Raw genomic sequence first — 12,111 nt, forward strand, 5'->3', positions numbered from 1 at the left:
AAAGAAACAAATAAAAGTCAAAATATGCCTGATGAGAGCTTTGAAAGCAGAAAGCTGATGGGATAGTGGGAGAGTAAAGCAATGAAAGAAAACACATCACTTCCTGCTTGGGGAAAAATTCATCCTGCCTCTCCTGGGGATGTAGTGGCAGCAAGTCTGAGCCAAGTAAACTAGGTCTGAGACCATAGATTGACTCTCAATAGCAGGTACGGAGATCCTGATAGTGAAAGGAAGGAATAGGGCCAGTTATTCTAGAAAGTGGCACAAGGAAGTACATTCACAGGGATGGGAGAGCCATTAAGGCTGGCCTGGATCTCAGATCAAGGATGTTAGTGAATCCTAGAAGACAGAACATTAGCAGAGATCCAAGAGGCAGGCAAGTCACAGACAACCAGGTAAGAGGGATGGCAGCAAGGGGTGAAAGGCGATGCAGTTTCTGTGAGCTAAACAGCACGTGCAGAAGCAAGAAAAGCCGAGATTTCTGGTGCAACAGGAGTACTGGGCACGTACTTTAAGCAAAAAGGGCTGACTGAACAAGGCAGAAATCCAGCACAGAGGCACAGGGAGTCAAGGTCAGCCAGGAATCATCAATAAGAGCGGCTCACTGCTGCATCAGCAAGTGGCAAAGCAAGGTCTCCTCTAGCCCCTCACTGGCTGATGTATCAATATTGGACTCAGAGACCAAAAGCAGAAGGGTATTTCCTAGAGAAAAAGTGAAGCTGCAGACACGACATCCTGCCATGACTTGGCTGAAGAAGGGGGGAAACAAGGGGACTTGTACGAAAAAGAGACAGAAGGGCGGGTCTGCTTCATTTATCAAACAGGCTAGGAAGGCAGTGGGGTCTTCAATCAGCTCAAACGGATTTCTGCAGGAGTTTCTCTTCATGGCCAAGATTTTACTTGAGATATGAGAATGCATACAGACTGCTTCTAGCCACTACAGTAGTCAGCTAAAAATAAGTGTGATTAAGCAGGCTTAAAGGTCGCATATAAAATCATAAGAATGCTACTTCCAAGTTAACCAGCTAAGATTAGTGAATAAGATCTCAAACTATACACCAGGAATAAAATTATTTTAGAAGTTACTCTGCAAATGTATTTTAGAATAGCACAATTACGTTATCTTTACACTTATGTGGTGCTAGTTTAAATAAGAGTTTTTAAGAGACAGGAAAGCTGTACTAATGTACTCGCTTATATGAACACTCCCACAGCTTGTTTTACTGCCTCAGACAAAAGGCTCATCCCTAAATTACACCTTGGTGACAGCAGATACAAATTACAAATTCAGTGAAAAGGCAAATAAATTCCTTAAGCGGTAAAACTTCAATATCGAGATGATAAAGGGCCGACAGGCAGGACAACACACCACAGAGGCACTGTTTCATCTGCCTATCCCCATTATAAAGACAGAAACCATTAAGCCGTGGCAGAATAGGGCCATATTAAAAATGACTTCGTGATACTTTGAAATCAGCAAATGTATCAATAATGTTTAAGCACATTTCTGGTTCTAATCTAAAAGATTAATCGACTTGGAAAAGCTTACCTGAGGACTTTTAAAGATAAGCTAACAAAATAAAAGCTTCCAGATACTCTGTTTTCATTGCAGGGGAAACTTAATCATATCGAGGACTCAGGACTGGGAAAGCTTTCCTCACACCGGCAAGGGATCACAAATCCTGCTCTTCCAGGGGGCAACGCTGCCCTGCTCAAAGATACCTAACACGTTTGCACAGCCAGCAAGTCTTAGTAACCATAAAGTGAATGAAACATTTTTAAGTCTTATCACCAGAATGGTCTTCACTTTTCAAAAGGGTATAAGCTTAATGATTTTTGCACAATCTGGAGATTTCTAAAGAGAGAAAAGGCCCAGATTTTTTGACACTACTGTGCACAAGGCGTGGGTAATAAAAAAAGTTAAATCCTGGGCACATAAACATGAATACACCAGGAATTTCAATTGGTATTAAGCCCTTTCTATATATTTTTTTAACATGGTAGGTATGGCTACCTCCAAATAAGGGCAAAATAAATTATGTCTGGGTGTTGGTCCCTGAATAAGGGTTCACAACATACAAAAAAAGTTTGTCTGTCTAGATTTATTACTAGGCTTAATAATTGAAAATTGGAAAAACAGTTAAATAAGAACAATATAATTCTCTTTTTCAATGGGTGGTACTTGTTTGGACTGGGAGTCTTTTGTTTTGTTTTTGTTTTTGGCGCTAAATCACTTCAAACAAATAATTTGATAGATTTTTTGTTTCTTTCCATTGAAAGATTTTGCTTTGGATTCAGTCTTACTTCCTGTTCTTAAATCAGCTCTACCTTGGAATTATAGTTTGGACCATTCATATATGTATGGTTCAAATAAATAAGGGGGTGTCCTTTAGCTAAGACATCAGCATATTTTCAGTGGAGAATAAAATAATAACTTCAATGGTTGAAATTATAAAATTAAGAGGAAAAGCACAATGCGCTTCTTGAAATACAGTAATTACTGGTTAAATAAAACCTTTTAAGAATTTGTGGAGGTTTGGCTAATTCTTCACACACGCTCGCAAGTTTTTCCATGTTCAAGCCTTTCCTCCATCGCATCTTCTTTCTCTTGGGATAAACAATGTAGCTGATGCCAGCTTTTCTAGATGCTTCAATGAGAGAGAGAGACAGATTTCTTATACCATCTCTGGTCTGTGAGTTTTCGTAGGTGATTTCTATATTTTCTCCCTCAGGGGTGGATTCCTCAGGCTTAACTTGCTCAGCGATCTGACGCGCCAACCCCTTCGCTTTCTGAAACATCACCCCTTTTAAATTGCTTTGGGCGTCATCCTGGATCTGTAATGGAGCTGTGGTCTCCTCCTTCCTCAGTTCAACTGTGGACTTTGCTCTCTTTAAGGAAATAAAAAGATAGAAAAATATATAATCAATTTAATTGCTGTTCATTTTAAATGAATTTAGTTACAATTGTTATTAATGTATTTTGATAACTTTATTGAAAAAAATTTAAATATTCATAAGTAATATTCAAAAAGTCAGCTTATAAAGTTAACAGTGGGCTAGTTAAAGCAAAGTACAATAATTTGGTTGGTCATATGACATATAGATATGCATTGATTATGATTTTATATACACTTAATTGAAAGAGAATGTTCTTTACGTATCCAAATGCTCTATTTTTCCTTTTAACAAAAAAAACCTGGAAGAATGGGCAAAAAATATTAAAATGGCTTATCCTATAAAAATGACTTGCTAGTCTATTTTCTAAAACACTTTAACATTGAATTTCTATAGAACACTATTCAAACATTCTCTACAATAACTTTGGATTCAATATTTATAAGCTTCAGTAACAGAGTTCCTGTCATATATACAAATACATTTTATTTAATCATTAGAGAACCTTTATTTTAATAAAAATATTAATTAATTTTATACTATATTAATAATAAAAATAATTTATAGTAATTAGAAATACATTAATACTTGAAATTCCAATAAAACATTGCTAATAAAAGAGAGATTACTTACAATCCTTTGAGATAGCATTTCCTGATTATTGAGGTGCTGTTAATAAACTAACTGCATTTCATTTTGGTAATAACTAATAATTTATTACACAGAGGTTTTGCTTTATAGTGAATTTGAGCCAAAATTTCAAACATAAAAATTTTATAAAAGCTGGTTATGTACAGAACTAAAAATAATAGGCAGTGATATTGACCCTCCACAACTCACTACACTTTCCTCTATCTCAAGAAACTATACATAGCTCAGTGCATAATTAGAATAGAGAATAGATAAATATATGAAATATAGAATATATGTACATACATATTATGTATCAAGAAAATATACATGCAGGGAAAAAGCTGAACGTAAGATCCCTGTTGACTAGATATGAATTATGCAAAGGTGCAGTAAACACCCCTTAGAGCACAGGGGAAGTTTCAACAGGAAGAATTCCAGCCATAAAGCAGAGCTACAGAATGTTTTAAAGGGTGCTTCCTGACTAGGGGTGACAAAATATACATGTTCAGTCAAAAACAAAAAGTCACAGCTGTATTTTAACAAGCTGGGCTTTCTGCAAGCCCTGCCCATCCCTTGGAATGAGCAACTACCCTCTACTTCATTTCGACCCTCCTGGTTCGCCCCCGGCAGCTCCTTCAGTCACCTCCCGCACCAGACCCTGCAACAGGCTCCCTCCGGGCATGGCCAGAGCATGGTTGCCTCACGGACTTCACCGTATCTGCAAAGTGCCACTTCCCAGCTTCTCCTTCAGCAACTTCTAACAACCCTTAGCTCCTCAAAAAATAAGAGACGAAAAGCAAAGCAAAACATCTCAAGAACCTCAAAACAACATGGAATGACCCTAGTAATTGTCGTTTCAGAAACTCCCCTAACAGTGACATGACACAGCTTCGTAAATCAGGTGGGTTGAAGAAATACAGGCATCAGAGAAAACAGTCCTAAAGACAGTGTCAGTGTGAAGGGATAAGAGACAAAGGTCTCAAAAAGTCAATACAAAGGGAGAAGATGCTGGTGCAATGTTGGAAATGAAATACAAAGCAGGCTAAATGTGGGCAGGTTAAAAGCAAGAAAATGGAGGAACAAGGAAATTGACTGTGGTATTTCAAAAGAGACAAACAAAGGCTGGGAGCTGGTTGTCAGTGACACCGAATGGGTAAGAACCAGTGGAGGGAAGTCTCAGCTTGTCATCTACCACCTTCTGACCCTTGTTTCTGAAATGTCCACAACAAGGATAATATCTGTATCATCTTCCTCCCAGGGATGTTGTGAAACTTGAGCTCAGACTGAAACAGTGTCCATGAAAGCACTTTAAATTGTGAGCTCTACGCAACATTATAAAGGATTCGATTTATAATATACCAGGAAAAGTCAAACTACAAATTTAAAGAAACTTTCAAGAACTGTTGAAAAATTGTCAGTTGGCACTATCAACCCTGATTTTATAAGAACCACCAAATATAAACTTGAATCTAAACATGTGATCAACTCTGGGTAAATCAAATAACTATATTATACTATACTATAAACATTTCTTCTGAATAATGAAAACTGAAAATCATAGTACCTTTAATTTTGAAGATTGTAGGCTGATACCTATTTGATAAATACTGTCAAGTGATGCAGATTTTCTTGGTAGGAAAGTCTGTAAAATAATAAAATGACAAATACACATTGAGCATAGATACTATTTGGTCAACTAAAATGTGACAGTTGGCTAATGATAACTGTTTAGGTAAATTAATGAAATGGAGAAATTTTAATTACAATACAGTTTCTTTTGAATGTCACTGACTTCAGAAGAGAGAGAAGCAGAACCTAAAATCTACCAACTTAGAAAAGTATATAATAATGGCAACTACCTTGTTTTTAAAAATTCACCTTGATGTATCAACACTTACCAAGCACCTGCTGTGTGCAGGATGCTGGGAGACAGGTATAAGAGGCACAGGTGTGGGTAAAGGAGGCACTGATCCCCTTAGCCTTGGGACTGTCCTAAAGGTACTTGAGGCAGCTACGGTTGCCTGGACAATCACCTCTCACAAGACATCCTCAACTTTTTACTCCAGGGAACCACACAAATATTATTACATGCTATTAGACCTCTTATATTTAAAGAGTGGGGACGCACTACTACATTAAATAGTGGAGAATACAAAGAAAATGACATGCTCCAACCCCTCAAACAATGTAACGGTGGGAACAGACATAAATAGCTATCATACAAGGCGAGTACAGCAATGCTGTAAAGATGGCATGAATCAGGTACAAGGAGAATACAAGAGAGGGACAGGTCAATGCTGAAAGGGGGAAACTTGGATAGAACAGTTTGAAGAGGTAGCATCAGAGCTGGCCTGTGAAAGGTAGTGCATTTCCATAGCCTGAGAAGGGGCTGAGAACATCCTAAGCCAAGGGAACAGCCTAAACAGTACAGACAAGTGCCAAAAGTGCTGGGAATTTTAATCCACGAGGACTTTGGCACTGGTAGAGCACAGGGTACATGGAGGTAACAGGGAAAGTAGAGGTATAATGGGAGGAAAATAAAAGAAAATACAGTTGGGGTTAGGTTCTGAGGCTTACTTAAGCATTCTGACTTTAGCAGGTGGAATTATTCAGTGTGGTTGGGAGATGAGTGGCATAATCTTATCTGTGCTTTAGGAATATAACAACAGGAAGTCATGAAAGATGTTTTGGAAGAAGCAGCTACTAGAAATGGGGCTATTTAAATAGTTTAGAAAGGCAAAATAGCTTCAGACCAGAAAATTGGCACTTATTGGTTCAATTACTTTGTGTGTGACAGTCACTAAATAATTGGTTCAATTATTTAGATGATGTGGCTGTAGGGAACAAGAATGAAAAGACCCAGGCTAGTGAGGTATAAAGAGATCAAACTTGCATAAGGACAAATATTTGATAAGTGCTATAAAGAAAGTAGCAAATAAGTACCTATATTAGAAATACTACCCTCCAAAAAAAGTACTGCCTAATTGATACGGGACAAGGGAAGAGGCATAGGGACATTTTTAACCTGAGTAAGTTAATTTGTCCCAGGGCACTGAGCTCCTCTACCATCTGGCTTTCAGCACCCCAAGATATCATCAAGGGGAGTAGAGGGCTAAAAGCACAAATGAGAGAAAATTAAAAGTTTCCTGTTTGTCCCCTAAAAAGTTCTAGAAATGTATTAAACCTCCCTTTCTCCCTCCATCACTATCTCTTTTTCTCTCAAATTTTATTACTTAATTAGCTTACTTGGCTGCACCGTGGTGATAATAAAGCCATGAGCCTGAGTCTAATCACCATTTAGGACAACCATTCTCACTGTTTTATGCCCATAAACAGCTCCCGCATTTGGTCAAATGACTCATAAACACGTTCCTTTGATCATTTAAGTCCTGGGAAAAAAGTAATAGATGAGACAAAGAATGGAAATTTTAGAAGTGTTAGAAAGCACACAGCAGATACACTGCTTTGCTCAGTGAATATCTTCTCAACGTCATAAAGATGGCACATGGAAGATGAGGACATGTGTTCTCAGCACAGACACCATCGAATGGTCTGTGCCATTTCCTGAAATGAGGAAGCACCAAGAAATAGTTTTGGGAATTACAAGAAATCATTTCTGGACTTTAAGCTGATAAAGGAGCCAACAGCAATTCATAACAAAATTTATACGTACCCGATCGTTTCTTGCAAAACACTCATTTAAAGTTATGACACTTTCCTTGCTTTCAGACGAAAATTTCTCATCTAAAATTCTGCTTGTTTGAACACTCTGTAATTTAAAAAATAATAATAACAATTTAAAATTATTTCATGAAATACTTTATAAGGCTTATGATCATTGTTACTTCATAGCACAATATTAAGGCCCAAAGAGAAAATGTATGGAAGGGGTAGGACTCTAGAAAGCAACTCACAGAGATGCTTTGATGTCCAGCTACAGTCTTCACATTTAGCCAAAACTTACATTTGACTTCAGCACTGGCTTTAGCCAAATGGGTATTTTTTACATTATTTCTGGCATCCCTTCATATTAGGAGTGATCAATATCCCATAATCTCATAGGTTAGCAATGAATCTACTTAGCATATCAATATCAAGATTATGAACAAGGCATATCATTTGGATTTATCATCAATCCCTATCTGCTCTCAAACAGAAGGAAACATTCTAAATGTACACTGGAATAAAAATCTCAGATGTTTTATAGCTAGAATTCTATCAGTTAAGTTATAGATGTGTGTTTATTGCTGTAAAGGTAAACTACTGCAATAACTATGATTATTATTAAACATATTACTTCTCTATCTTGTAATCAGACATTTGGATATGCAGAAATAACTGTAAGACCTAAGCGTGACAGGGTGGTGTGTTCACAATGAATTCAGTCATGATGCTGCTTTAATTGTTTGCTGACTGTTTTTTTTCCCTCAAACAACTAACATTTCAAACTAAAGAAGTATTTATTGAATAGAAAATTGGTTTTTAAAAGTATGCGATTGTCACTGACAATGGAACACATATGGAGAAGGCCATGGGTAATTTAAGAATCTCAAGCATTGAATTTATGTTCACTCCCATCTGTTGTATTTTCAGAAAGTAGCTATAATACAATGTAATATAAGAGTGTTCCTGGATATAGCAGAGAGATACTTGGTCAGTTTCATTATTATTCCTCCAAGACCAATTACATGCTGTATAGGAAATTTTCAAATAATTTGTCAGGGGGCTCACCCAAGAAATACCAGATATTGCATACTTAAAAGAATGCTTTTAACAGTGAGAAACCCTTACTATATATTTTACAGATTTCAAAACAACAGACCTTACCAATAATCAATGATTGCTTTTTAAGAAAATATAGTGAATCATATGTTGGAACTTGCCAAAAGAGGGCCCAAACTAACGCAGCTTGAGTGGGCAATCATAGTATTGCTTACATGATAGCTGATGTAAAAAATTCTCCAGTTCTACTCCAGGGACATTGCTAAAATTGGTATGCATGCAATAAAAGCTGGGATGCCGGCGGAAATGGAAACAATTTTGTTACCTTGAAAGTCAATTATGATTTCTGCTTCTAATTATGGCAGACTAGGTAATTCTGCTGAAGACAACTAAGAAAACCACTATGTAATATGAAAAACATAATCTTCAAAGCATCAAAGAGTGAACAAGATGGTGCAGAAATATTGGGCCAAAATCTAAGAAAAGATAAAACCCTGGAAAAGTAAGCCCAGTATTCAAAGATGCTTTTGTTCCTAAAATACGTTCTAAAGCAGCTACAAACCTGAGCTATAGCTGTGGCAACTCCTCGGAGCAAAGGTGACGGAAACAGATGCCCAGAGTGTCGCTAAGGTGTGGAGACTGATAATAAATGTATATAAATAGGGAGGCCACAGGGCTACACCTTCAGACTTCAGAGTGATTGAAAGTAAATCAAACCTTTGTTACTTGCAGACCAGCCTCTGTCAGGAGAGCAGTCAGCGAAACTCAAGACTCAATCTTACATTAGGACCGTCTCTGAGTAGTAAAGCCCCAGCTTCTGACAAAAATTTCTCTGAAGGAAGAAGCTGCCATTCTAGGTCTCAAATGTTTCCTAAACATGTACATGTACTTTAAGTACAATGATAAACAACAACTGAAGACATCCAGGTACACAAAGAAACAAAACACAATTGGCAAGAGCCAATAGAAACAGCAAAAAGTAGGAAAAAAATTTAAAATCCCACAAAGTCTTCAGATATCCAACAGAATATTCAAAAGCTCTATCGTGGAAACACAGTCAAAATCAGAACTGTCTCACTCTCTCTACCACCAACCTCCTAGTCCGAGCCACAGACACCTCTCATTTGAGCTCGTGCAATAGGCCCCCTAACATGTTCCCAGCTTCCATACTTGCCTCCCTAAAGTCTATTCTCAACAGAGCAGCCAGAATAATCCTTGTAAAATTTAAGTCAAGTCATGTCACTCCTCCTTCTCAAAACTATGCAATACAGTTTGCCATAGCAGCAGCGTAATAACCAAAATTATTCCATGGCCTGTATGATCTGCCCTTTCCACCATCAGCTCTCGCGACACCTCTCCAATGTCACCCCTATCAGTCTCCAGCATCACTCCTTGTTCAAACACTTCTAAGCTTACTTTGGCCTTGGGGACTTTACATTGCCTCTGATTAGAGTATTCTATTCCTATATATTCTTGTCTTTCTCTTTCGTGTCATTCAGATCTCTGCTCAAATGTCACCTCATCAGAGAAGCCACACGTGATTGTCCATATACAACACTACTTCCCGCTGCACGGTATATCCCTCACTTATTTTTCTTCTTCATAGTACTTCACCACCACCCGAAACATATCTACACGTTCCGTCGTGTAGATATATCTGTCCTTCATACCAGAATGTAAGCTCCAGGAGAGTGGCAACTTTGTTTTACACCCCTGAGTCTCCAGTCCCTAGAACAAAAGACTAGCACGTGGCCGGTGATCAGCACCCATTTATTTGAAGAATGAACAAACGAAGAAATGAAACAAGAAAAAGACACACGTCTTCAGCGTGAACAAGCCCACGAAGTGCCAAGCAGAATGAACGGGAAGAATTACAGTGTCTGGCCACTTACCAGTAGCACTGGACGCTGCCCAGAAAATAATTAGAAAAAGATAATTTTATACCAAGTCAAATTAGAATGTAAGAGGAAGGACAAAATAAAACCATATCCATGAATACAAGGACTCTAAAAATTTACTGCCCACAGATATTCCCTGAAAGAATGAATCAAAAATATATTTGAGCAAAACAAAAATGATTAGAAGAAAAGGAATGATGTAAGATAAAAGAAAGAATGGTAAGAAAATAAATCATTAAAATTTATAGCTAAATAGAACAATTATCTATGCTAAAGTGAAAATCAAAATTTATCTGGATTTAACAACCTCAGGTACAGGTAGGAGTGAAGTGCAAATTTTAGAGCCCTTATCCTTTATGGCAAGAAAGACAGAGTTTCTGATTAACTCTTGTCATTATTAGAAAAATGTACTTAAATATGGGTTAAATTTTTTTAAAATAGAATCAGAATATATTATATACAAATCACTGAATGAAGAAAAAGAAAAATTTAAGCAAAGGAATAAAAGGAGAAAATGAAACAAACAGGTAGACTCAATAAAAAATATAAATAAAATGGCAACATAGGAAAAAATCAGTAATCAAAATATATCTATATAAATGGACAAAACATGTTTTTAAAAAATTATTTAACACGCATCACAGAATATTATTGCAATAGTAACAAAATTAATAATAATGTGAAAAAATCCAGATGCAGAAAAATATAATTTATATGATTCCACATATGTAAGAGCATTAGCTTGCATATGCCTGCATTACACAAATGAAAATAAAAATGTCTGGATGTGTGTACGCATTGCATTTAACAATGGTTAACTTCACAATGAAGAGAACTGGGAAAGGACAGCATTAAAGGTGGGGGCTCTTTATTCAGTATACACCTCCTATTGTTTGATTTTTTACTACAAGAAAGCATTGACATGCCACTTGTGGAATTTCTTAAATAATTTTAATAGGCCTTGCCACTCTTGAATATTCACTATTATCAGGCAATATCCTATATAGTTTTTCATCAAGTATTAGAACACCTACTTTACATTCAAGAAAACAGACTTTGAGAAGTTAAGATGCTAATACCAGTAAGTGGAATTTAAATCCAAGACCATCTGATTCCACTTCTGCTTACTCCTGCCACAACATGAATATGGTAACTACAAAATCATTGAATCGAGAAATAAATATTAGAATATCTCGGACATCACAAAACAAATATCAGCTGGTATTCTGAAGAACATATTCGCCATGATAGTAAAGTAAAACTAGAAATGAAGAATGAAACGTAAACAAAATAATCCCTAGTAAAATAAACAAGAACAAAAACATATGTGCTGGTTCAAAAGGATTTATGAACCCTAGAAAAGTCATGTTTTAATCCTATTCAGTCATGTGGGAGCAACCATTTCTTCTAAACCCTATTCAGTACTAAAGGTTGGAAACTTGATTAGGTTATTTCCACAGAGATGTGACTCACTCAACTGTGGGTATTAACGTCCAACAGAGGGAGATATGACTCCACCCACCCTACATGGGTCTCGATTAGTTTACTGGAATCCTATAAAATAGGAGATACATTGGAGAGAGGTTTTTTTTTGAGAACAGGGAGAGTGATCAGAACCACGAAAGAACCACAAAGTTCACGAGCCGGTGACCTTTGGAGATGAAGAAGAACACCCCCAGGGGAGCTTCATGAAGCAAGAGGCCTGGAGAGGAAGCTAGCAGATGCCACCATGTTCACCACTGGCCTTCCCAGTTGAGAAAGAAACACTGAACATCATTGGCCTTCTTGAACCAAGGTGTCTGTTCTAGTTCGCTAGCTGCCAGAATACAATATACCAGGAACAGAATGGCATTTTAAAAGGGGAATTGAATAAGTTGCTAGTTTGCAGTTCTAAGGTCAAGAAAATGTCCCAGTTAAAATAAGTCTATAGAAATGTCCAATCAAAGGCACCCAAAGAAAGATA

General features: G+C 37.1%; 1 protein-coding gene across 4 annotated transcripts in view; it reads right to left on the reverse strand.

Moving 5' to 3' along the window:
* The window catches only part of TTC6 (tetratricopeptide repeat domain 6), a 292,851-nt gene that overhangs the window by 90,783 nt on the left and 189,957 nt on the right, over positions 1 to 12,111 (reverse strand). For all 4 annotated transcript variants that reach the window (XM_077126904.1, XM_077126903.1, XM_077126902.1 and 1 more), the window contains 3 exons: positions 7,202 to 7,297; positions 5,093 to 5,170; positions 2,516 to 2,889 (listed from right to left, as the gene is read on the reverse strand). In XM_077126904.1, coding sequence (XP_076983019.1) covers positions 2,516 to 2,889; positions 5,093 to 5,170; positions 7,202 to 7,297 — 548 coding nt within the window. The remainder of the gene's footprint in view (positions 1 to 2,515; positions 2,890 to 5,092; positions 5,171 to 7,201; positions 7,298 to 12,111) is intronic.

This window comes from Tamandua tetradactyla, chromosome 14 (genome assembly GCF_023851605.1).
Source record: "Tamandua tetradactyla isolate mTamTet1 chromosome 14, mTamTet1.pri, whole genome shotgun sequence".
NCBI lineage: Eukaryota > Metazoa > Chordata > Mammalia > Pilosa > Myrmecophagidae > Tamandua > Tamandua tetradactyla.